Source organism: Elephas maximus, chromosome 21 (genome assembly GCF_024166365.1).
Source record: "Elephas maximus indicus isolate mEleMax1 chromosome 21, mEleMax1 primary haplotype, whole genome shotgun sequence".
NCBI lineage: Eukaryota > Metazoa > Chordata > Mammalia > Proboscidea > Elephantidae > Elephas > Elephas maximus.
Genome location: NC_064839.1, coordinates 36180947 through 36207831, shown reverse-complemented (window position 1 = coordinate 36207831; position 26885 = coordinate 36180947). Strand labels below are relative to the sequence as shown.

Here is a 26885-nt window from a genome sequence, read left to right as displayed (position 1 = left end):
AGCAAACACAGCCATATACAATAAGTAAACAAATAAGTATGGCTGTGTTCCAATAAAACTTTATTTACAAAAAAGGTAGAGGGCTGGATTGCCCACAGACTGTAGTTTGTCAAACCCCTGGTAAAAATGAAACAAGACTGGCCACGAGTTGATAAATATTGAAGCTGAGTGTCGAGTACATGGGGGTTTATTATATACTACTCTGTGTATGTTTGAAATTTTCTATAATAAAATGTTCAAAATTTTTTAAATTTAAGAAGTCAATGTTGAACTTTGGTAATTTCACCTTAAGCCAAAGTAGAAAACAGAGTAAAGACTAACGATGACAGATTATGAGCTTCATTCCCAGAAGCGTAAGAAAAGAGAGGAAAACACAAGCATCCTACCGGAAAACTGAAGCTAAAGGGAGCCCACCTGTGGAAATTTGTGGGGCCAGAAGATGAACGGGTGTTTGCCAGGCGCACACCTGACAGCTGAACCAAACAGCACAGGGGCTCTCTCCATGTTCCCCACTGCCGACATCCTTTCCCTCTGCAAATTTAGGAGGGGAAGCGTTCATATTTTATGCAGGACCCCTTCAGGGCTGCTTCACTGGGAGGTGATTCTTTCCTAAGAGCAGATACATTCCCTTGTGAAAGCTCTCAGGATTGGGAGACACATGTGGAAAGAACTTTCTGTCCCTGGCAAACAGGGAATCAACCCCTTCTCCTTGAACCTGGACCATCTTCCTTCACTTGGAAGCCTCTGGTTTTGGAGGACTTAGCTCCCTCTAACAAACACCAGCTGAATGAGAAGCACACTGCTTTCAGGGGCAGGTTGGGCACAAGGTACTTCGAAATGCATCAACACTCTCTATCTCAAACTCTGTCAGCCCTTTTTTCCCAGAGATGTTCCAAAAACTCTAGCACAGGCAGTCCCCAGGTTACAAACATCTGAACGTCCGACATCCTGTAGTTACAAACCAACCCCTGTAGAGCCTATTATATTAAAAATTCAAGGTATATACAATGGGTCGTAATAATAAATGGGTGCTTCTTTGCAACAGGCACCAAAACATTATTATTATTGTATTATTATGCTAAAGATGTTTTCGTATATCTGGAAGTGTTTCTTTAATTTTTCTTATGTACAGAAAGACACACTGTAACCTATATACCAAGACAAACATTTCACTAACTGGCATTAGAGTACGAATTTGACTTAAGCCAGACTTACGAATGGAACTTGTTCGTAATCTGGGACTGCCTATACACTCTGACAAATGAAAGCAGAACTAAGTAAGTGAAAGGAAAATCAACCAAGTGACCTGGGATAAATTTAACTGTATTTTGCTACCTCTGCTGAAAGGGACTGAAAACCTGACCATAACAGGGATTTCTCTGTAGGATGAAATGACTGGCAGCATCAAGACACAAATAGCCCGGGGGGCTTCTAGCCCTCCTTCCTCTAGGACCCAACAGTGTGTTGTATCTGAATACCACTTATTAAAACCCATGGCCTTCAGTCATGGACCAAAAAAACACATGTGGAGAAGGGAAAAAAGAAAGAATATAGAAGGGGAAGACTACAGAAGAGGGGGGGAAAAAAGAGAAACTGGAGGAGAAAGTGAGGGGAAACAAGCAGAAGGATAGGGCAGCAAGTGCTGAAGAGGTTGGGTGACTCCATGGTGCTGGTTAGAGTCTCAGGGCTCATCTACCCATGCCTTACCCTGGAGGAAGAGGCCGTTCCCAGGTGGTGGTCTTGGTATTGTGGTCAACATAATAGACACGCCCATTGGGCAGCTCTCGCTGCTCCCATCTGAAAAATAAAGTCAAAGGAAGCATGAGTCAAAGGGCAAAATTCTTTGTTAGAAAAGGAGTCCCTCACCACCAATGTGGACAATTTTAAAGGAAACATCAAAGATAAGATGTAGGATTGACCCAGAGGTACAGGTAGCTCTGTGCTGTCCTCGAGAGTGACACAAAGGAGTGCTTCTTGAGGAAACTCTAACAGTTCCCCTTTATGGCATCAATATGCTAGGATATACCATAGATGGCTCTAAAGTTCCCTAAACAACTCATACGGATCTAAATTCCATGGAGTTTTCTAAATCAGGGTTTCTTGGCCATTTCAGGATCAAAGACCTCTTTGGTAATATAAAGAAAGCTGAGGACCCTTCCCTTCCAAAATGCACTTAACAACAAAAATTTATATGCAATTCTAAAGGTTCATGGACCTCTCCTAAAGTTAATGTCTGGGCTCTCCAAACTTTTGAGCCTACACCACCTCTAACAGCAACAAATTACATGCCTACTCCTATTCTCTTAGCAGCATATATATTCATGATCACATTTATTTTTTGAACACATGATGCATTCAAAGAGATCTTTAAAAAGAGACCTGGGTGAATCAAGAAACACGGCATACCATTACTTCTTGACTACTTGACCCATAAAGCTAAGTTCATGCGAGATCGGTATTATGACGGTAGCACCGTCAACTAAATCACTTGTGTAATACGCAGATGATACAACCTTGCTTGCTGAAAGCAAAGAGGACTTGAAGCACTTACTGATGAAGATCAAAGACTAAAGCCTTCAGTGTAGATTATACCTCAACAAAAAGAAAACAAAAATTCTCACACTGGACCAATAAGCAACATCGTGATAAACAGAAAAGATTGAGTTTTCAAGGGTTTCATTTTACTTGGATCCATAGTCAATGCCTATGGAAGGAGCAGTCAAGAAATTAAAAGACATATTGCACTGGGCAAATCTGCTGCAAAAGACCTCTTTAAAGTGTTGAAAAGCAAAAATGTCACTCTGAGTACTAAGGTATGCTTGATCCAAGCCATGGTGTTTTCAATTGCTCATATGCATGCGAAAGTTGAAAAATAAATAAAGAACACAGAAGAAGAATTAATACATTCGAATTATGGTGTTGGTAGGGGATACTGAATACACCATGGACTGCCAGAAGTACTAACAAAGTTGTCTAGGAAGAAGTACAGCTGGAATGCTTAGAAGTGAGGATGGCGAGACTTCATCTCACGTACTTTGGACACATTATCAGGAAGGACCACTCCCTAGAGAAGGACTTCATGCTTGGTAAAGTAGAAGGTCAGGAAAAAAGAGGAAGACCTTCATGAGATGGACTGATACAGTGGCTGCAACAACGGGCTCAAACATAGCAACGACTGTAAGGATGGCACAGGGCCGGGCAGTGATTCCTTCTGTTGTACATACACCCAAAAAACCAAACCCAGTGCCGTCGAGTCGATTCTGACTCATAGCAACCCTATAGGACAGAGTAGAACCGCCTCATAGAGTTTCCAAGGAGCGCCTGGCGGATTCGAACTGCCGACTCTTCGGTTCGTAGCTGTAGCACTTAACCACTATGCCACCAGGGTTTCATAGGATCACTATTAATCAGAACCAATTCAATGGCACCTAACGAGGAAGGACAACAAGGTAGCAGATGATCAAACAAGATAATCCACAATCACCACAAAATACAGCCAACAACCACCCCATTCCCATACTCCCATTTCTTGTACACTCAACACCATGTGACAATAACTCCACTTACCTAGAATATATTAAAAAAAAAAGAATATATAACCTATGCATAAATGATACAAAAATTGAAACATATGTATATGTGTATATACATACACACATACATATATATATATACACACATACACATATATAATGTTTGCCCTTTTATAAAGGATGTTAATGGTCCTGTTTGCTTATATATTTTACGTTGATTCTTTTTACTTCTACTTTTGGGTACTGCCTAAGGGAAGGTGGCCTTTGCTGGGAAGCTGCACAGTCAGTTCTTCTTTAACACTTGTTTAGAAAATACAAATTTGTTTTAATGCAATCAATATATAAGGGAACGATAAGAGCATCACGTAAATTTTATGTCTGCTTATGTATGGTTTTCTCTACGAGAAACACTAAACACAAAAAACTTCACTTAGCTGAACACAAGCAGCCAGTTGCCTCGGTTTACAGTGTTTTATGCACCACACCCATCCATATATGGTATTATAACATTCAGGGTCATTTCAGATAACCTTTTACCACTTCACAGTAACTCATAAGCTGCAACCCTTCCAATGGCCACTTCTGCAAGCTATCTTCAGGCCTTATTCAAGGTAAAGTGTCGTGTTTACTATAGTATTATATATTTCTTAACCATTCAATATATAGAAAATTGTGCCACCGTTTATACTACCAAAACCAAAAAACAAACCCATTGCTGTTGAGTCAATTCCAAATCATAGCAACCCCACAGTACAGAGTAGAATTGCTCCATAAGGTTTCCAAGGTGTGGCTGGTGGATTTGAACTGCCGACCTTTTGGTTAGCAGCTGTAGCTCTTAACCACTGCACCACCAGTGATCCCAGTTTATATTAGGTTTCTATTCAATATGGGTCACTGGCAAATTTTTTAGTGTTATTCCCCTAGCTCCATTTTCCCCATAAGCCTTGTGGTTTCTGTAGCACGACTTCGCATAGCGTGGTGATTTTTAGGAACAGATATGTCAGTTATAGCAGAATTGACTATATGCCAAAATAAATGCCCTAACTTCTGTTAGTAAACCTGATGTGTGTGCTCTGATAGACGTTAGCTTTATTCAATACCACTTCTCGTTTAAACTGGAAGGTCTGATCAGCATACCGCATTTATCAGCCCCTCAGAATTTTTGATACAGATATTCATGAGGTTTTTAAGGCAAGGAAGGGAAGGGGAGGTGGCATCCTTCACTGGGGATCTACCGTGAGCTGAGGGCTAATGTTTCACCTCATGCCATCCTTGCCTCGATTCTTTAAGGTGAAAAATCACCACTGAGGAAGCTGAGGCTCAAAGAAGCTAAGTAACTTCTTAAGTGGGATTCAAATTCGGCTCCGACACCAAAGCCCCTGAGTTTCACCATGTCATGTCAAAGGAAGAAAGGGAGGAAAAGGAAAATGAATTGGTGTTTATAGGTAACCTAGCATATGGCAGATAAGGCGTCAGGTGCCTTCACATAACTGATCTCAAAGTGAACAGCTTTACCCAGCTCTGGTGTTGATGTAGGGGGTCCTGTAGAATCAAAACAACAGGAAAGGAATTATAATGGGCCCACCGTGTTCATCTCTAGGCTTTATTTTAATCACAGCCCATTGCTCAGGTACTAGCTACCAGAAGAAGGTACACATTTTACAATACTAGGAGACCCAGCCCTGGAGAGCAGTGAGGTCTGATGGTTCCACACATGCCCCTCCCTCAAAAAAGATCAACTACTAGGTTGAAAATCAATGCCCTACAGACACTAGTAAGCTGCACCCAGGAATATTTTCTGTCCAGAACATTCTTACTCCAGGCTCTGGCTGAAGTGGATACCAGTGATCTGACCCAGGCGCCATTGTTCCTCCTATCACAAAAGAAAGATTCTTGCATTTTATTCAGTATCTTATTAAAAGGACAGAATCTCTGCCAACAGAGGCATGATGAAAATGCACACCGGGTAAAGTTAAATATCTTCTCCCTCTGAATGCCCTTCTGAATTAAAGGCAAAAAGTAACAAATACTGCCAACTCAAGAGGCATCCGTGGGGATCTGGTAGGGAAGAAGGTAGGCTAACATTCTGCAGCTTCACTCTGGTTCTCCAAACTCCATCTGTCTGCTTGGTAACAGGGTAGCAAAACCCGATATCCTCTTTATTCATCTGAATTTGGAAATGAGGAAAGTCCTGAGAAAGATACTTGGCTTAAGGGTAAGTAATGAAAAATGGACGCTCCTGGAGCCAATAGCAGCAAACCACTCTTTCATAAGATTTGCTTCCAACACGATTTAAGTAGCTGAGAAGTCTCCAGCATTCCCCAAGAAGTTAGCTATATCCTTCCTTCCTTTGAAACCATGGGTTCTTTGGCACAGTTTTGTGGCACAAAAGCACCACCAAGATTAGTTTGCCTGGTTTTCAATCACTATTTGGAAAACTGGCCATATGTGGGTAAGGCTGGGCCTTTTATAAAATATGTGTTGTAGCAATGGGAGATAAAAACACTAAACACACTTTTCTTTTATTCCAACAATTCTTTTGTTATAACTTTCATCTCGTAAGTACCCGCCACTTATGACAATGTCTTTTATGTTTCACTTTAGGCAAGGGGATGGCTTTGGTTTTATACTTTAGCTAATAGTTTAATTTGAAGATAGGATAACACTTCAAATTCCTTAAAGTAAATGCCTTTAAATGACACAGTGGTATTCCCACTCAGTCGTACACTGCCAGAAAGGAAATCGGTTTAAAGTCCTCTTGCCTCATGTTCGAGGGTTACACAGCTCTTTAGACTATACAAACCTAGACAAGATCTGCCCATCTCATCTCTGGTCCCAGCTGCTCCTAGAAATCAAAGTCTCTCTTCCGGGGACTATTATTTGTCCAGCAAAGCTCAATGTCCTTCTATGAACCCTCTCAATTGCCTTAGCTAGAAAAATAGTTACCAGAGGAATAAGACCTTTCTTCTATTACCTTTTTTTGATATCTACATTTTTCCTTTTAAAATTGGACTCCTGCTCAGATTAAATGTCCATGTGGGTTGTCCCTGATCCATGACCTGGCCCAGTTGCTTTTCTTAGAGAACTCTCAACTCCTCCCTTACCTGCATGGCTATTCATAATTCATACAAATCTTTTCCCTTCATTCATGCGGCACAGTTGGTCAATTCTATCGTCAATCAAACAAGCCTCCTGATTCTCATGTCTCCTCAGTATATGCTGACCTACAAAGATTAAGCCTCTCACTGTCTTGGCTGGGTCTCCCCAGGCCAAGAAATGACACTGGCGTACACTGTTCATCAGCACATCCCTGTCAAGGGTTAGGCTTCTGTCCCTTACAAGCATCTTCTTCATACTGAGATTAAAAGGCTTTTCAGTCAAACTACTGATGGGTTTCAATATTGCATCTTGGTCACATGGGTCACATCCTCTCCCACTGAATAGCTTTCTTTGATACTCTCAGAAACAGTGTTCAAAGCATCAAGCTTTTTTCAGGTCCCTACCCAACACATTGCTCCTTGGCCTTCAATGAATAACATTCAGTTGGACCATGGACTGCACAAGGCCTTTGTACTTGAAAGCACTTAAAAAGTAGTCTCCAATTTCAATTAATCTTAGGTACTTTTCTTTACCTGAATTATCTTTGCCTGTATGGATTTTAACCACCCTTTGTTCAGCTGTATATCCTCTACCCATCACTCCAAAGATTAAAAGGTTAAAGGCTGAAAATCTCAATCCCATTATTAGGACATCAATCATTACTATGTTATTTGAAAGGAAACTGGTCACTTTTTCTTACAGAAGGTTTCCTATAAGGTCTTCAGGAAATTAATTCTCAATTATCTGCCATTACAGCATGTGCTCAATTATTCTAATCAACACACTTCTTGGTCAGATCCTCCTATGTTTGGACAGAATTAGAGTTTCACCAAGAGTAGGATTACATTGGGATGGGATTAAAACCGGACGAGGAGTGGAGGTTAGTATCAGAGTAGTTCCCTTACAAATTTCTATATTAAAATGCTCAAAAAATCTTAGTAGGAGCATTATTAACTTGTATTATTTATTCATTTGCTCCCTTTATTAGTACAGGCATTGGGCTATAGTAAAGCTGATTGTTAATCAAAATACACTCTCTCCATTAGAAAGCAAGTCACACCATAATCCTTCCACACCCTAACAAAAAGATGTCTTGCTGGTAACTTAGACAAAAGCTAAACTTCAGGAGAGTGCACGGAAAGAATACATCTTGCAAGAATTCTTAAAGCTGCCTTTGTAGAAGTTCAACTTCACACAGGCAAAAACCACATGAAATTCATATTTTTCTTATTTTATGCTCGTAATAATAAATGACTCTAAAGCAAATCCTATTCTTTCCCATGCTTTGGCTACTTCCTGGGTGACTTGTAAGATTTATGTCCTCTGTTGGGTCATTTTCAGTATGTTTTATGAGTCAGAAATCTGTGTGCAATGGAACACATCTGCGGTTCCCTGTTTTCATTTCTTCGGTAGGTCCTTGAAAACTGTTTGTAGAGATGTGTTTAACTCAGTTCTGGCCCAAGAACCTTTCTTGAAATATTGAACTATCCTTTAAATCTACACACACCAACCTCCTTTTAAAAAATGTCAACAACCAGCATTATGCCTTTTAAGCAAAAAATGACACAGTAGAAGCTACGGAGGGCTCTGGATTAAGTCTGTTTTTCTTCTCCCTCTTCTGCAACTGTCCCATTTCTTTTGCCTTGTGAAAATCCTCAAACCTCTTCAGCGGAAGCTAGCAACATTAAAGTATATGCTTTCACAGAGAGGCAAAAGAACTCCTTAAGATGATGTCTATAACAAAATTCTTAACATTCTTGCAGACGTAAGGCTGGCAATTCAGGGAAATGGTCACTCTCAAAAATGGTTGGTGGGAGCGAAAATATGTATACACTTTGCAGAGGGCAATTTGGCAACTTGGTCAAATCTTTACTATCTAAATGTCTTTTAACTCAGCGACTCTGCTGCTAGGTAACTCCTAAGGAAATAATGTCTCGGTGATTTAGCTATAAGTGCATCTGTTACCACATGGCTTAAGGAGAAAAACTAGAAACAACCTAAATGTCCCAAAATGGAAGATTAGTAAAATAATTTATGATATTTCTATAATAGGTATTCAGTCAATGAAAATAATATTGTCTATTTGATGTCTTCAGATGCTTATAATATATTGAGTGGAAAAAGCAAGTTAAAAATAATATGAATCGGAAAAGCAATATTTTGTTTAAATTTCACATATGTACATATATAGATCCCCCATGTGTCTGTCAGTTTGTCGTATTGTGGGGGCTTGCATGCTGCTGTGATGCTGAAAGCTATGCCACCGGTATTCAGATACCAGCAGGGTCACCCATGGAGGACAGGTTTCAGCTGAGCTTCCAGACGAAGACAGACTAGGAAGAATGACCCAGCAGTCTACTTCTGAAAAGCATTAGCCAGTGAAAACCTTATGAATAGCAGTGCAACATTGTCTGATATAGTGCTGGAAGATGAGCAGAAAAGAGGAAGACCCTCAATGAGGTGGATTGACACAGTGGCTGCAACAATGAGCTCAAGCCTAACAACGATTGTAAGGATGGCTCAGGACCGGGCAGTGTTTCATTTTGTTGTGCGTAGGGTCGCTATGAGTCGGAACCGACTCGACAGCACCTAGCAGCAACAACATATATATAGATCTTCATTTAATCTAAAATGCCGTCGATTGTAAGCCTATTTAATATACTACTAAAAAACAAAAACACTGACAATTAAACCATGACACTCCAATGTCTATAAATCACATCTTGATTTTAAAGAGGTTAAAAGTAAAATAACATCTATTAATATACCAGAATCAATGAAATATGTATGTGCATAAAACTTTTACAACTTCAGAGTAAGGAAGGATTTTACACAAAATACAAAAGCCCGTGGAAAAGGTGAGGAAATTTGGATATTTTAAGTTTTAAACTCCTATGCAATAAAAGATACCATAAACACACTAAAAAGACAAGTCAAGGGCTAGGAGAAAATATTTGCAATGCACATAACTGAAAAGTAATTAGTATCCAGCATATATTAAGAAAACCCATTGCTCTCAAGTCAATTCCGACTTACAGCAACCCTATAGGACAGAATATAACTGTCCCATATAGTTCCCAAGGAGTGGCTGGTGGATTTCAATTGCCAATCTTTTGGTTAGCAGCCACACTCTTAATGCACCACCAGGGAACTTTGGCAAAGAATACTGAAGCCAGGATGTTCCTTAGAAGCGAAGATGAAGAGACTTCATCTCACATACCTTGGACATGATATCAGGAGGGAACAGTCCCTGAAGAAGGACATCATGCTTGATAAAATAGAGGGTCAACAAAAAAGAGGAACACCCTCAACGAGATGGACTGACACAATCAGTAGCTGCAACAATGAACTCACGCATAACACTGATCATGAGGATGGCGCAGGACCAGCAGTGTTTCATTCTTTTGTACACAGTGTCGCTATGAGTCAAAACCGACTCAACAGCACCTAACCACAACAACATATATTAAGAAATCCTGCAGATCAAAGAGAAAAAGACAGCCACATAGAAAAATGGACAAAAATATAATAGGCAATTCACAGAAATGGAAACCAAAGAACCAAATAAAAACATGTAAAAGGAGGTTCAATCACAACAGCAATCAAGGAGAGTCCAATTAAAACCAGAAAGGAACACCATTTACAACCATCAAAATGGCCAGAAAAAGGCTGACAATACTGAGCTTCAGCAGGAACACCTATGCCTGCTGGTAGAGTGTGAACCGGTGAACTGACTCAGAAAACAATGGGATAGTAGCTACTGAAATTGAAGCTCTTCATCCCCTACAACTCAGAAATCGCTGTTCCAGAAAATATTCTAAAAAACAAATATCTACACAAAAAATACATGTAGAAAAAAAAGTCATTGCAGGTTGTTTGGAATGGTGAAGAAACAGCAGAATGGATAAATAAAAATTTATTCATACCACGAAATGCTATGTATTCGTTTAAATGAAAATACCAAGTTTCATGTACAAAGGGAATGTGAGCAGAGAGGCGTTCACAGGGAACTTCAATTGTATCTATAATGTCTTATTGATCAAGTTTGAAAAGAGTTTTTAAAAAGTCTGTAGCAAATGCAGTATGTTATTAAAATTTGATAAAGCCGGGTGGTGAGCCCATGGGTATTATGTTATTCTCTGTTCTTACCTGCATGCTTCAAATATTTTACAACAAAAAAAAATTTTTTTTACACACATACTGATGTTACGTGAATTTCCTCTCAATTTTTAAAAAGCACATATTATAAGGCTTTTAAATTTTGGTAATGTGTGTGTGCACATCTATGTTTATATATGTGGTCTTGGGCAAGCTACTTAAAGTTTTCTCCCTTGCAAAACGAGGATAAAAGTGGCTACCTCACAGCAGTGTTGTGAGGACTGCATGTGATGATCTATGTATGACACTTAGCACTCCCCAACTCACCGTAAATGCTTAACACATGTTAACTGTTAATAATGGCCAGGAAAAAATAAATACGAGGTGCATAAACACCAAAAACCTGGATGGGTTTTTCTGGGGGTGATGGTGGTGGTTCTTCTTCATCTTCTATCTTTTTCTCCTAATTTTTCATCAGTGAGCTTTTATAATAAGATCAAAGAAGAAACTTGATTTTTAAGGACTTTTAAGCTTGAATCCACCAGGTGCTTCTTGGAAACCATATGGAGCAGTTCTACTCTGTCCTTATATAGGGTCACTAGGAGTCGGAATCAACTCGATGGCAATGGGGTTTTTTTGTTTTTTTATTGAGACCATGAAATCACTTACTCACTCATTCAACAAACAGTTATCATTCAACTTCCTAGGAACCAAGTACTATGCTAGGTGCTGGGATACAAAGATGGACATGATAATCCCTGCTCTTGAGGGACTTTCAAAGAAGTATACTAAAAATAAGTTAGTAACTATGCATGAATACATACATACGAGCACGGCAAGAAAGTCTGTTGGCTCACCCTCTGACGACAAGGGAATCTCTGGAAATAGGCTTCTGTTGTAAGATGATGATGAGGAAGCCAGAACCTGCACTATGCGGCATTACCTCCCTTTTAAAAAACCCACTGCCACGGAGTTGATTCAGACTCATAGCAACCCTACAGGACAGGGTAGAACTGCCCCCACAAGGTTCCCAAGCCCTGGTGGTACAGTGGTTAAAAGCTCAGCTGCTAACCCAAAAGTCCACACCTCGAATGCGCCAGCCGCTCCCTGGAAACCCTATGGGGCAGCTCTGCTCTATCCTACAGGGTCGCTATGAATCAGAATCTTTTATAAACAGACCGCCACATCTTTCTCCCGTGGAGCAGCTGGTCGGTTTGAACCACTGACCTTTCAGTTAGCATTCAAGCACTTACCCACTGCACCACCCCCAGGGCTTCTTTCAGCATTTCCTAAGCATGTAATAATCCTTGCAGAGTGAAGAACTACACCATATTCAGCAAAGAAACAGGCTGGAGAAAGGCCTAGATAGACATTTTAAACTGTTGTTACTCAAAGTATGGTCCACGGAACAAACTGTTACTGTTCTGGGACCTGGAAAGTACAGAAATGTCTAAGCATTTAGAACCTGTATAACAAACTGACAACATTGCCACAACATCCAAATACGTGGTCAGTAGATTCACCCTCACTGAACATAAGTAGGATTTGAAACAGACTGAGTTAAAACAAAAAACAACCACAAAAAATGACGGGCTTATTGTATGAGAGACTGACTTGATTCATAAATTGCCACTTAAAGCACAATAAAAATTTAAAAAAGAAAAATAAATGAATAAAATAAGGACACCATCTTCATGTAGGAGTAATGAAGCCTTTTTGGGAGAGGGCAGGCTAAGAAGAAAGGAAAGCCCAGGACAGAGCCTTGAGGAACCTCAGCACTTAATGTCAATGGAGAAGAATTTTTAAAAGAACCTGGGAGGGAGTGACAAAGAGTAAGGCAGAAAATCCAGTGAGATGGTACCATGGAAAAAAAAAAAAAATCAATGACTGGTTCTTCAAAGATAGTTCGAGAAGCACTGTTTTAAAAATTCTTGGGTAAAAATCTTTGGCTCGTGTGGAAACAGTTTAGAATGAAATTAAATGGCAGTGGCTGATTTATAATTTAGCAGAGAAGCTCCAAGTTTCAACATTTATTAAAGTGTCTCTACAAACAAAACATCAAAGAACTCTTACAAGGATGTCATCCTTGGTGGCGTCTCAAGCACTACCTGATGAAAATGCCTCTGGATCTCAATGATTTGGAATGTGGTTGAGGAGATGGCAAATCCGAAAGATCTAGAAAACACCCCTCCCTCAATTAATTCTAGTCTGAGGCAGAAAACAGACACAGTGGTCAATGACTGAGGGAGAAAAAAGATGGTGTGAAAAGGCAACGGGGAGGTAAGTCGGCAGTCCAAAGCACAACGCCCTCCCTTATGTAAGAAACCACAGCAGTGTGCTGGTTGCCAGGGTAAAATAATGTGCCTCTGTGTGCAAGTGCCTGAGTGAGCTGCAGAGACCTGGACGCTCTTGGAGTTTATCTAAGCCATGTACACACAGTCTGTTAATGAGTACTCATTCCCCAAAGTAGGCTCAGTGCTGATAAAAAAAAGATGCAGGCCCAGCTAACCATAGTGGCCTCATGTCCCACTGCCCCCTTCCTGGACCACTCTCTCACTATGCTTCCTGTGCCTTCCCAGCACCCCTCCTATAATGGACATTTGCCATCTGAAAAATCCCCATCCTTCCAATTGGTTTTTTTCATGCTAATTAAATTAAAATCTATATAAAAGCATAAGCAACAAAGGAAAAAAGCAGATAAATTAGATGTCAACAAAACTAAAAAAATTTTTCCATCAAAGAACTTTACCAAGAATGTGAAGAGGCAACCTACAGAATTGGTGAAAATATTTGAGAACCACATATCTGATATGTGTTTAATATCCAGAATATAAAAAGAACTCCTAAAACTCAACAACAACAAAAAGATAACCCAAATTTAAAACTGAGCAAAGGACTGGAATAGACATTTCCCCCAAAGAAGATAGACAAATAAGCATATGAAAAGATACTCAACATCGTTAGTCTTTAAAAAAAAAAAACACCTGTTGCCAAGTCGGTTCCAACTCATAGTGACCTTAAAGGACAGAGCAGAAATGCCCCACAGAGTTTCCAAGGAGCACCTGGTGGATTTGAGCTGCTGACCTTTTGGTTAGCAGCTGTAGCACTTAACCACTGGGCCACCAGGACTCCCATTAGTCACTAAACCCACTGCTAGGGAAAGGCAAATAAAAACTACAATGACATGCCAGTTCATACCCAGCAGGATGGCTCTAATCAGAAAAAAAGTGTTGGTCAGGATGCAGAGAAACTAGACTGCTTATGCAATGCTGGCGGGAATGTAAAATGATGTAGCTCTGACAGAAAACACTTCAGCAGTTCCTCAAAAACATAAACATAGAATTATCATGTTCTTGTTGTTGTTAGGTGCCGTTGAGTCAGCTCCGACTCCTAGGGACTCTATGCACAACAGAACGAAACACTGCCTGGTCATGCATCATCCTTACAGTCATTGTTATGCTTGAGCTCATTGTTGCAGCCACTGTGTCAATCCACCTCATAGAGGGTCTTCCTCTTTTCCGCTGACCCTGTACTTTGCCACACATGATGTCCTTCTCCAGAGACTGATCCCTCCTGACAACATATCCAAAGTATGTAGGACGCAGACTCGCCATCCTTGCCTCTAAGGAGCATTCTGGCCACACTTCTTCCAAGACAGATTTATTCTTTCTTCTGGCAGTCCATGGCATATTCAACATTCTTCACCCATGCCACAATTCAAAAACATCAATTATTCTTCAGTCTTCCTTATTCATTGTCCAGTTTTCACATGCATATGATGCCACTGAAAATACCATGGCTTGGGTCAGGTGCACCTTAGTCTTCAAGACGACATCTTTGCTCTTCAACACTTTAAACAGGTCCTTTGCAGCAGATTTGCCCAGTGCAATGCGTCTTTTGATTTCTTGACTGCTGCTTCCACAGCTGTTGATTGTGGATCCAAGTAAAATGAAATCCTTGACAACTTCGATCTTTTCTCCGTTTATCACGATGTTGCTCATTGGTCCAGTTGTGAGGATTTTTGTTTTCTTTATGTTGAGGTGCAATCCACACTGAAGGCTGTGGTCTTTGATCTTCATTAGGAAGTGCTTCAAGTCCTCTTCCCTTTCAGCAAGCAAGGTTGTGTCATCTGCATAACGCAGGTTGTTAATGAGTCTTCCTCCAATCCTGATGCCCCATTCTTCATATAGTCCAGCTTCTCGGATTATTTTCTCAGGATACCATACAGGTATGGTGAACGAATGCAATCCTGAGGCACACCTTTCCTGACTTTAAACTAATCAGTATCCCCTTGTTCTGTCCAAACAACTGCCTCTTGATCTATGTAAAGGTTTCTCATGAGCACAATTAAGTGTTCTGGAATTCCCATTCTTCACAATGTTATCCATAATTTGTTATGATCCACACAGTCGAATGTCTTTGCATAGTCAATAAAACACAGGTAAACATCCTTCTAGTATTCTCTGCTTTCAGCCAGGATCCATCTGACATCAGCAATGATATCCCCGGTTCCACATCCTCTTCCAAAACCGGCCAGAGTTTCTGGCAGTTCCCTGTCGATATGCTGCTGCAGCCATTTTTGAATGATCTTCAGCAAAATTTTGCTTGCGTGTGATATTAATGATATTGTTCTATAATTTTCACATTCGGTTGGATCACCTTTCTTGGGAATAGGCATAAATATGGATCTCTTCCAGTCAGTTGGCCAGGAAGCTGTCTTCCATATTTCTTGACATAGATGAGTGAGCACCTCCAGCGCTGCATCCGTTTGTTGAAACACCTCAATTGATATTCCATCAATTCCTGGAGCCTTGTTTTTTGCCAGTGCCTTCAGAGCACCTTAGACTTCTTCCTTCAGTACCATCGGTTCCTGATCATATGCTACTTCTTGAAACGGTTGAACATCGATTAATTCTTCTTGGTATAATGACTCTGTGTATTCCTTCCATCTTCTTTTGATGTTTCCTGCATCATTTAATATTTTCCCCATAGAATCCTTCACTGCTGCAACTCGAGCCTTGAATTTTTCCTTCAATTCTTTCAGCTTGAGAAACACCGAGCGTGTTCTTCCCTTTTGGTTTTCCATTTCCAGCTCTTTTCACGTCATTATAATACTTTGTCTTCTTGAGCCGCCCTTTGAAATCTTCTGTTCAGTTCTTTTATTTCATCAATTCTTCCTTTTGCTTTAGCCGCTCGACGTTCGAGAGCAAGTTTCAGAGTCTCCTCTGACATCCATCTTGGTCTTTTCTTTCTTTCCTGTCTTTTTAATGACCTCTTGCTTTCGTCATGGATGGTGTCCTTGATGTCATTCCACAACTCATCTGGTCTTTGGTCACTAGTGTTCAATGCGTCAAATCTATTCTTCAGGTGGTCTCAAAATTCAAGTGGGATATACTTAAGGTCATATTTTGGCTCTCGTGGACTTGCTCTGATTTTCTTCAGTTTCAGCTTGAACTCGCATATCAGCAACTGATGGTCTGTTCCACAGTCGGCCCCTGGCCTTGTTCTGACTGATGATATTGAGCTTTTCCATTGTCTCTTTCCACAGATGTAGTCAATTTGATTTCTGTGTGCTCCATCTGGCAAGGTCCATGTGTGTAGTCGCCGTTTATTTTGGTGAAAGAAGGTATTTGCAATGAAGAAGTCATTGGTCTTGCAAAATTTTATCATTTGATCTCCAGCATTGTTTCTATCACCAAGGCCATATTTTCCAACTACTGATCCTTCTTCTTTGTTTCCAACTTTTACATTAAAATCACCAGTAATTATCCATGCATCTTGATTGCATGTTCGATCAATTTCAGACTGTAGCAGCTGATAAATATCTTCTATTTCTTCATCTTTGGCCCTAGTGGTTGGTGCCTAAATTTGAATAACAGTCGTATTAACTGGTCTTCCTTGTAGGCGTATGGATATTATCCTATCACTGACAGCATTGTACTTCAGGATAGATCTTGAAATGTTCTTTTTGATGATGAATGCAAAACCATTCCTCTTCAAGTTGTCATTCCCAGCATAGTAGACTGTATGATTGTCTGATTCAAAATGGCCAATACCAGTCCATTTCAGTTCACTAATGCCTAGGATATCGATGTTTATGCATTCCATTTCATTTTTGATGATTTCTAATTTTCCTACATTCATACTTCATACATTCTAGGTTCCAATTATTAACGGATGTTTGCAGCTGTTTCTTCTCATTTTGAGTCATGCCACATCAGCAAATGAAGGTCCTGAAAGCTTTACTCCATCCACGTCATTAAGGTCGACTCTACTTTGAGGAGACAGCTCTTCCCCAGTCATCTTTTGAGTGCCTTCCAACCGGGGGGGCTCATCTTCCAGCACTACATCAGACAATGTTCCGCTGCTATTCATGAGGTTTTCACTGGCTAATGCTCTTCAGAAGTAGACTGCCGGGTCCTTCTTTCTAGTCTGTCTTAGCCTAGAAGCTCAGCTGAAACCTGTCCTCCATGGGTGACCCTGCTGGTATCTAAATACCAGTGGCATAGCTTCCAGCATCACAGCAACATGCAAGCCCCCATAGTACGACAAACTGACAGACGTGTGGGGGAGAACTGTCATATGACCTCGCAATTCTGCTCTTAGGTATGTGCCCAAAAGACTTTTAAAGTGGGGACACAAAGACTTGTACGCCAATGTTCTTTGCAGCATTATTCAGAATAGCAAAAGGTAGAAATAGTTTATGTCCACCAACAGATGAATGGATAAAGAAAATGTGGTATATCCATACAATGGAATATTATCCATCCATGAAGAGAAATGAAGTTCTGGTAAAAGTTATGACATGCAAGAACCTTGAAAACATTTCGCTGAGTGAATAAGTCAGACACAAAAGGACAAATATTGTATGATCTCACTTACAAGAAATACTTAGAACAGACAATGAGTAAAAGACAAGTTTATTAGTGATTACCAGAGGCTGGGTGAGGGGGAAATAGGAAGCTATTGCTTACGATGTGCTGAGTTTCTGTTTCAGGTGATGAAAAACTTTTGGAAATGGATAGTGGTAATGGTCGCACAATACTATGAATACAATTAATGTCACTGAACTGCACGCTTAAAAAGGGTTAAAATGGCAAAGATTTTACCATATATGTTTTACCACAATAACTTTTTTTTTTTAATTGAAAGCATCAGAAAGCAGGAGAGTTTAGGGCACAAACCAAAAACACCCGTTGCCATCGAGTCAATTCCAACTCATAGTGACTCTATAGGACAGGGTGGAACTGCCCCATAGGGTTTCCAAGGAGCAGCTGGTGGATTTGAACTTTGGACTTTTGGGTTAGCAGCCAAACACTTAACCACTGCTCTACCAGGGCCTCTTAGAGAATAAAGAGAGAGAAAATGTATGAGGGGGTTGTATTTGGATTAACGTATTCCTGCTTTCGGTAACCTTTAGTCCTTAAAAAAACACAGACGTGTGTAACCTCTTTATGCCCAGAGCCTGTTACAAGTGTCGGAAAGACAAGGTGCCAACCTGAAAAACAACCACTTGGAATCCTCAAGTGAGCCTTACTCACTAAACCAGAAAAACACAACAAAACAAAACCTTTTGTCCTCAATTCTGACTCATAGCAACCTGTAGGATAGAGCAGAACCGCCCCATAGGTTGTCCAAGGCTGTAATCTTTAAGGAAGCAGACTGGCATGTCTTTCTCCTGAGGAAAGATATCCTGAGGAGAGATAGCGGGTTCAAACCACTGACCTTTAGGTTACTAGCCAAGCGCTTAACCACCATGCCACCAGGGCTCCAACCTTGTTCATTATTATTCAGTAAAGGAGACTGAAGGAGTAGAGAAGGTAAAGTTGGAAAGAGATAGACACAACTGAAGCTTTGAGAAAACAATCTAGCTTGGCTCAGAAACACATTAAAAGCAAACCCATTGCCGTCAAGTCAATTTTGACTCAGTGACCCTATAGGACAGAGTAGAACTGCCCATCGTGTTTCCAAGGAATGCCTGCTGGATTCGAACTGCCAATCTTTTGGTTAGCAGCCGTAGCTCTTAACGACTACGCCACGAGGGTTTTCCAGAAACACAGTAAAAAAAAAAAATTTCCATCAAGTCAATTCTGACTCATAGTGACCCTACGAGACAGAGTAGAACTGCCCCATAGGGTTTTCAAGGAGCGTCCAGTGGATTTGAATGGCTGACCTTTTGATTAACAGCTGTAGCACTTAACCACTACAACACCAGGGTTTCCAGAAACACAATAGCCAAGAGGAAACACACTTCCCAGCATCCCTCTGTGTATAAGGAACCCCTAGTGAGCAGGGAAGACCCTCTCAGAGCCTGTGAGAGATGCATGTTTGAACAAGAAGCTAGTCAGCCCAGTGAGTGACAGCATCAGATTCAACTTTCTTGCCCTTGGGAAGAAAATGTGATATTCCTCGGCTTGCTGTTTCTTCAAGGCATCAAAGTAGAATACATTCATTTAGGAGAAGAGGGAAAAAAAAAAAAAAAAAAGACGGCATTTAAATTTATTCGTTACAAATATTTCTTGGGGATCTACTTTGTATCAGGCTCCCTGCCATCTTGGACTTTTCTACCCAGCAGGCCAAACAGACATGTGACAAGTAATTACAAGAGTTATAACAGAAGTACATATCGCAAATTTAACCTCCTCTACATTACCAGGAAGGATCCCCAGAGGAATTATTGATTCAGCTGTGATTTGAAGATGTAAAGGAATTAATGGACAAACAGTGAGGAAGGCTTCAGAAAGAGCAACCAGGTACGTGCAGTGAGAGGATGGTGCATTTGTGAAACTAAAACAAGTTATTGTCGCTAGAGCTTAAAAAGCAGAGAGTACCTTCCATGGGAGGTTCGAGGGTGAGTGGGGTCGTATCATGCAGGGTTTTTTAAGCCTTGTTAAGGACTTGGGAATTTATCCCTAAAGGCAATAGGAAGCCACTGTGGCATTTTAAACAGTGGAATGAAATGTTCAGATTTTTATTTAAAAAGTGTCAAAATAGATGAGAGGGAATAATAGCTAATAGTCATCTGAGGGACAGATAATGGTAATTTGGTCTGGAATATGGCAAAAATATACAGAAAAGTGGACAGACTTGAGAGTCAAGAGAATCACTCTTTCACTTAACAACAATTTCCTGGGGTCCCACTATGCATCAAGCACTTTGCTAAGCGATGGACATACAGTGGCAGACAAAAAAGAACTGATTTCCACTCACATGGTACTTACAGTATCGTGGGGGAGATAGTCACTCAATAAATCATTATTTAAATGACACTTGTAATGAGTGCTAAGAAAAAAAAGTATAGAGTCCTGAGACAGCATGATCTAGAAGGCCAGAGAGATACAGGGCTTGATGCTTGGATGGATGTCAGCAAGAAGGAAAAGACGTCTGGCCTGATGATCAGTTAGATGAATGGTGGCATCATTTTCAGGATGGAGACTAGATTCTAGCCAGGCTGTGGTGGGTAGATAATGAGTTCCATTTTAGACAGGTTGGATTTAAGACTCTGGGTTAAGAAACTCAAGTGGAGCCATCCAGGCAGTGGTCAATGGGTAAGGAGAGAGGAATGGACTCAAGATACAGACATAGAAGTTGACTTTAGATCCCAGTGGAAGCCAAGGGAATGGGTGAGTTCACCAAGGAAGAGAACTCAGAGTGCCCAGGGCAGGGATTCTAAAACAATCTGAGCGCAAGGACCATTTCTTATTCAGCAAAGCACTTGCCCTGGACCTGGCATGTCATAAGTACTAACGAATATTTTGTTTAACGAATCATGTAAAATCTTTAATATATTACTTGGACAGTAGTAGATGCTCAATTAAACAGAAACTAGATTTCTATATCCTCATAGAAGATAAAGATATTCTGCAAATCCAGGGAGAAAGCACATTTCCTATGTAATGCCACTTCACTCTCTCTGTACACAAGAGACTGACTCTGTTGGTATTTGGATTAGAATGATACATTTCACTATCATTGCTTCCTTGACTCCTGAAGCCAAGATACCAGGAATAAATAACCTGTCCTGTCTTGAAGCAGCAGTGAAGAAAACAAATGATATATTGCAATGGGCAAATCTGCTGCAAAAGACCTCTTTAAAGTGTTAAGAAGCAAAGATGTCACTTTGAGGGATAAGGTGCACCTGACCCAAGCCATGGTATCTTCAATTGCCTCATATGCATACAAAACCTGGACAATGAACAAGGAAGGCTGAAGAAGAATTGATGTCTCTGAATTATGGTGTTGGCAAAGAATACTGAATATACCATAGCCTGCCAGGAGAATGAGCAAATCTGTCTGAGAAGAAGTAAGGCCAGAATGCTCCTTAGAAGTGAGGATGACAAGACTTCTTCATCTCATGTACTTTGGACAGTTATCAGGAGGTACCTGTCCCTGGAGGACATCATGCTTGGTAAAGGGTCAGTGAAAGAGAGGAAGACCCTCAACAAGACGGACTGACACAGTGGCTGCAAGATGAGCTTAACCATAGCAACAACTGTGAGAATGGTGCAGGATTGGGCAGCATTTCGTTCTGTTGTAGTCAGTGCCACTATGAATTGGAACCAACTTGACAGCACCTAACAACAACTTGTCTGGATCTCCTTAAGTTGTAAATAAACTGGGTGGGGACAGTAGGTCAAAGAATTGAAAGCTCACTGTAGAAAGCATGCCTGCTGAGGGTTGCCTCACAGAACAGAAAGCTGAAAGCCTGTTGTTCTCACTACTACATACCAGCCATGCTACTGGCACTCTCCAGTTAGACAGTTGATGCTCTTGAGGCCCTGAGACAGCTCACAAAGTGCACAAGTTCTCCTAGTCGTCTTAGAGATGGGCGCCTGGAAGCCTGTCTGGACTAGAGAACTGGGCCCCCACCACCCTTCTCTGGACCATCATACATGTTAAAATGGGGGGAGGGGGGAGGGGGGGTGGCAGCCTCCTCAGATCTGTACATGGGCCTAGTCACGTTCTAAATGCTCCAGGGAAAAGATGCCGTTCAAACTCTACCTCAGAAACGTGTTTCAGCCTCTGGCAGGACGAGGGAGGGAAATCAGCTTCCCTGGGCTGCTCAATCCACCAGACTTAGAATAAAGAGCTTTTTCAGAGCCTGGAGTTTTCCAGCTGCCTGGAAACAGGAAGCGCCCAATCCCTGAGAACAGTAACCCTCACACACAACCTACATAAAGACATGTTGAGCCATTAGCCCTAATTGCCTGTGACTGACACAGGAGTGAAGCCGGCCTTCCAGGCATTTGCTCAGCGGAAAGAAAACAAACAGCTCACAGGGGACACAGGCAGCCATTTTCTCTCCTTCTGCTAACATGATTCTGCTCTGCTCCCCCAAAATTACAGCATACAGATTTGAAATTATAAACCAAACAAAGGTCTTTCAAGTAGTCCTTACCACATACAAAAGAGAAAAGTCATCTCTGTAGGGAGTAATTAGATATAAGCAATTGGTTATTAATTTTTTCACAAAATCAAAAAATTCACAAAAATTTTTCAGAGTGGCCCCTCAACACCCCTGATTCTCTCCAGGTTTTCAATATTAAGAATATTTGCAATACTTTTCATTCCTTCAGTGTACTTAATTAAGAGATATAAGTTAGGTAGGTGCTAAGGGCTAGAGATCCATTACGTACACTGTGTAAAAACTGCATGATTTTTACCTTCAGATTTAGGGTTTTTGTTTCAATATCTGGGTTTTTCTACTGTGGGTTAAGAATAATATAGCACATTATACATCAAGCAAGAGAAGATGAATTTGATTCTCTTCCTTTATGAATGTAAGGGCCCAGAAGACCACACACCACATCAAGCAAACATCAGCCTGATGGTGACTGCAACCACACTGGTTTCCTTGGTACCAAACTGATAACAAGGACAGACAGCAGGACCACAATGGGAATATCCCTGACTATAATGACTGTCGCTAAGCCTGTCTAGTTCAGAAGCAATCCCCTCCTTTAGGGCTCCTTCACCATCACTTCAAAAATGTTCACCAGGTGCAACATCCATCGTTCACTGGATGCTTCACGCGTCTCACCTTATTTGAGCCTCTCAGTTTCCTGGAGAGACATGTATGGTTATTATCTCCATGTTACAGAGGAGGACATGAGCTCAGAGTCAATAATTCCCTCAGTCAAGGTCACATACATGGAACAGGGATTCAAACCCAGATCGATTTGTTTCCCAAGTCCATGCTCTTAATACATAGCCAAACCTGATCTTCCCTTTGGCTTACTGGGGCCAATCTTCTTACCATCCAGGGTCTTTACCATAAGATTTAATTCTGATCTAAAGAATGGCAGGAAAACTGGCAGCCCGTGTTAACATCAGACCTTGCTACAGGGAGCCAAAAAAAATAAACAAATCTGTTGCCGTCGAGTCAATTCCGACTCATACTGACCCTATAGTACAGAGCAGAACTGTCCCATAGGGTTTCCAAGGACCAGCTGATGGAGTCAAACTGCCAACGTTTTGGTTAGTAGCTAAGCTCTTAACTACTGTGCCACCAGGGCTCCACATGGAGCCAGACAACATATAGTATCAAAGTCTAAAGCCTAAGTCCTCCATAGGAAGATAAGACACAAATCAATACAGAAAAGCTATTTTCTACGCAGGATCTATGCACACACCCTCCAATGATTCAGGAAGGCAAAATGAGTTCCTTGTTCCATAAAAGCCACACTCAAAGAGTCAAGCTATTCATTCTAACTCACGGTATAAGGTAGTATTGATTCCGTCCTAGATGATTTAGATTCTTCTTAAGATTTATGTAGAGCAAGCAGTTCTTCCATACCTCCCTGGCTCCTATGCATGGCAGCCTCCCCTCTTCCCAGAGGCCACTGGCCACTTGGTAATAATAACCATGTTGTTTCTGCCCCAGTGAGGGAGGCTTGGTCTTCGGGGCGGGGGGAAGCACTATTGTGGGTCAGAAAGCACTCACCCAGCAGGCAGAGCATCAAGGGCCTGGGCAGTCGCTGGGAGCTGCTGAGTGCCCGAGGTGCCTGGCTCCTCTCCTTCAGCTGGTGTGGCCGGAGCAGGAAGAGAGGCTGTATTGGGGTTTGGAGTCACACTCGACACTGCAGCAGGTGGGGATGTCACACCAACAACAGAGGGTTCTTCAGGGTCAGTGGCTGAAGCGGGTTCGTCACTCACTGAAAATGCAGAAATCATATTTTAAAGATCAGCTAAGAATTTTGCTCATGTTTATTACGTTATTTGTTTAACATGCTAACACACCACCTATAATGTTACCGTAAATGTATTAGGCGACAGGAAAAGCTCTTACAATACACAACTTAGGAAATTATAGCAAACCAGTCACACCTGACCTAAGAAAATCAAAGATAAATCTCAAACAATTAAATACCACCTCTTTTACATAACTTCATTAGGTTTTTATAACATACTGTGGTTACATTTATTACAATAAAAAAGTAGCAGGAAAGATAAAGATAACAGGGAAGGGTTTTGGTGCTAAATGGAGCAAACCAAAAACAAAACCAAACCCACTGTTGTCGAGTCGATTCCGATTCATGGTGACCCTTTGGAGTAGGGCCAAAGCCAAATTTTTAGGGTCATATACTTTTCTTTAAACCTGCCAGTTGTCTACTAGGCAAGAATAACACCTTCTTTCAAAAAGCTCCAGACAATATCAGTCCAAAGGACTAACGGAACACACGAACCACAGCCTCCACCAACCTGAGCCCAAAAGAACTTACACAGCGCCCAGCTACCACCACCGATTGCTGGAACAGGGATCACAATAGGGGGTTCTAAGACAGAGTGGAAGAAAAATGTAGAACAAAATTCAAGGTGGCAAAAAAAAAAAAAGACCAGACTTACTGGTCTGAAAGGGACTGGAGGAACCTGAGACTATGGCCCCTGGACACGCTGCTAATTCAGAACTGAAGCCACTCCCCAAGGCTACCTTTCAGCCAAAGATCAGACAGGCCTATAAAACACACGTGAGGAACGTCGTCTTAGTTCAATCACGTATATGAGACCAAAAGGGCAACACCTACCCAAAAGCAAAGAAGAAGGCAGAAAGGGACAGGAAACCTAAGAATGGAAACCGGGAACCCAGAGTATAAACGGAAAGGGGCAGAATGCTGAGACATTGTGGGGATTGCAACCAATGTCATAAAACAATTTGTGTATAAATTTTTGAATGAGAAACTAATTTGTGCTGTAAACTTTCACCTAAAACATAATAAAAAAAATTTTTAACAAAGAAATATCAAAGGGGAAGAAAAAAAAGCTCCAAACACAAAAGAAGGCAGAAAACTTCCAATAATGTTTTTATTCTTTTAAAGACTCATGCTCAAAGTAGGAAGCAAGGATTAGTGCTCCAGATGAAAAAGATGGGGCTCAGAAGCTAAGGGACTTGTCTCCAAGGTAACAAAAGACAGAGACAGAAGTGAAACAAGCAGTTGCCAAGTCTGCTTATTTCTCCATTTCTTTGAGGATCACGTATGTTCATAAGGACCCCAAGGCACTGCAATATCCTCTAAATCAAGAGCCAAATAAGTTTTTTGAAGAATTACAATTCTTTGAAAATGAATAAGGCATATGCGGAGAATTTTCTATTACGTGATTGCATATGCATACATTTATACTAGAATTTCGTAGGAAAAACACTTCGTCGTCTTTTAGCCTCATCTTCCTAATTCAAATACTCTTTTTATAGTTTTCCTAACAAATGGTTATCCAGCTTCTTGAGCATTCCTCTGACAGGGAGCTCACTACAGAGCCATTTTATTGTTGAACAGATGTAACTGCCAGAAAGGTTTTTATTATGTTAATTTCAATTCAACTAGCTGGTCTTAGTTTCCCATCCCCACACCAAAGCAATGTGAAACAAGTATCTGGCCACCTTGTTTCTCATTAGCCATCTCTTTTCCAGTGTAAAGGCTCACCATTTCTTCATTGTTTTTTAAATGGCCCTGTTTCTACACCCTCGTCCTTACCATGCATCTGGCTGCCGTCTTCTAGATATCATCTTCTATTGCTGCTGCTAAATAATGATATCAGGAACTGAACATAATAATTCAAATACCATCAGACCAGCAGAGTCAGATTACCAATATAAACAGCAATACAAATATACTAGTTAACCTTTGGAAGAAAGGCCTGGCAATCTACTTCTAAAAAGCAGCCAGTAAAAACCCTATAAATCACAATGGTCCAATCTGCAACCAATCATGGTGATGGCGTAGCTCCTGGCAGCATTTCATTCCATTGCGCATAGAGTCTCTATGAGTCAGGTGTCAACTCAAAAGCAGCTAACCACAACAGCAGCTAACATTTATGGGACGCTCGGTGTGTGCCAGACAAGGTGCAAAGCACTTTACATGGATTATCGCATTTAAGCCTCACATGCAATCCTCCCCCACCCCCGTCAAAGAATTAAGTACAACTAACATCCCCCATTTTGCAGTTGAGGAAACTGAGTCTCAGAGAAGTCAATAACCTGCCCAAGGTCACATGGCAACTATTTCACAACCCTACTGTCTGCTAGGAAACCCTGGTGGTGTAGTGGTTAAAAGCTATGTCTGCTAACCAAAAGATTGGCAGTTCGAATCCACCAGGCGCTCCTTGGAAACTCTATGGGGCAGTTCTACTCTGTCCTGTAGGGTCGCTATGAGTCGGAATCGACTCGACGGCAATGGGTTTGGTTTTTGGTTTTGGACTATCTGCTAAGAGTCAGAATCAAAGGCAATGGGTTTTAATGGGACTGTCTGCCTCCAGAGCCCGGACCACTCATTCGCACACTCTGCTCCTCCCTCTGCACGTGTTCTAATGTGAGCCAAGACTGTAATAACTCTGAAGCAACCACATGACCCAACTGGCTAACATGAGATTGGCCATCAGCTGAAACTAAAATTTCTTCACAAGATATGATGCCAAGTTTGGTCTTACCAAATAATAAGAGCCTGAGGCTAGGGACTGCCTACAATTTATTCATTTGCTTTCTCCTCTGTGTATGAAATACTGTCTGGAACATAAATTAAATAACTTGTTTAATAAATGACTAAATCCTGTGCAACTGATGTTTCCCCAACATAAATGCAAGGTTTTACATTTATATTTCTATTCTATCTCATCCAAGTTAGTAAAACACAATATATGTCAATTCTCTTTAGGCGAATCTAC

At 41.0% G+C, this 26885-nt stretch overlaps 1 protein-coding gene across 2 annotated transcripts in view; it reads right to left on the bottom strand.

Moving 5' to 3' along the window:
- WWP2 (WW domain containing E3 ubiquitin protein ligase 2) overlaps window positions 1-26885 on the bottom strand; it is a 165639-nt gene that overhangs the window by 27847 nt on the left and 110907 nt on the right. For both annotated transcript variants that reach the window (XM_049863730.1, XM_049863731.1), the window contains 2 exons: window positions 23674-23884; window positions 1708-1797 (listed from right to left, as the gene is read on the bottom strand). In XM_049863730.1, the coding sequence (XP_049719687.1) occupies window positions 1708-1797; window positions 23674-23884 (301 nt within the window). The remainder of the gene's footprint in view (window positions 1-1707; window positions 1798-23673; window positions 23885-26885) is intronic.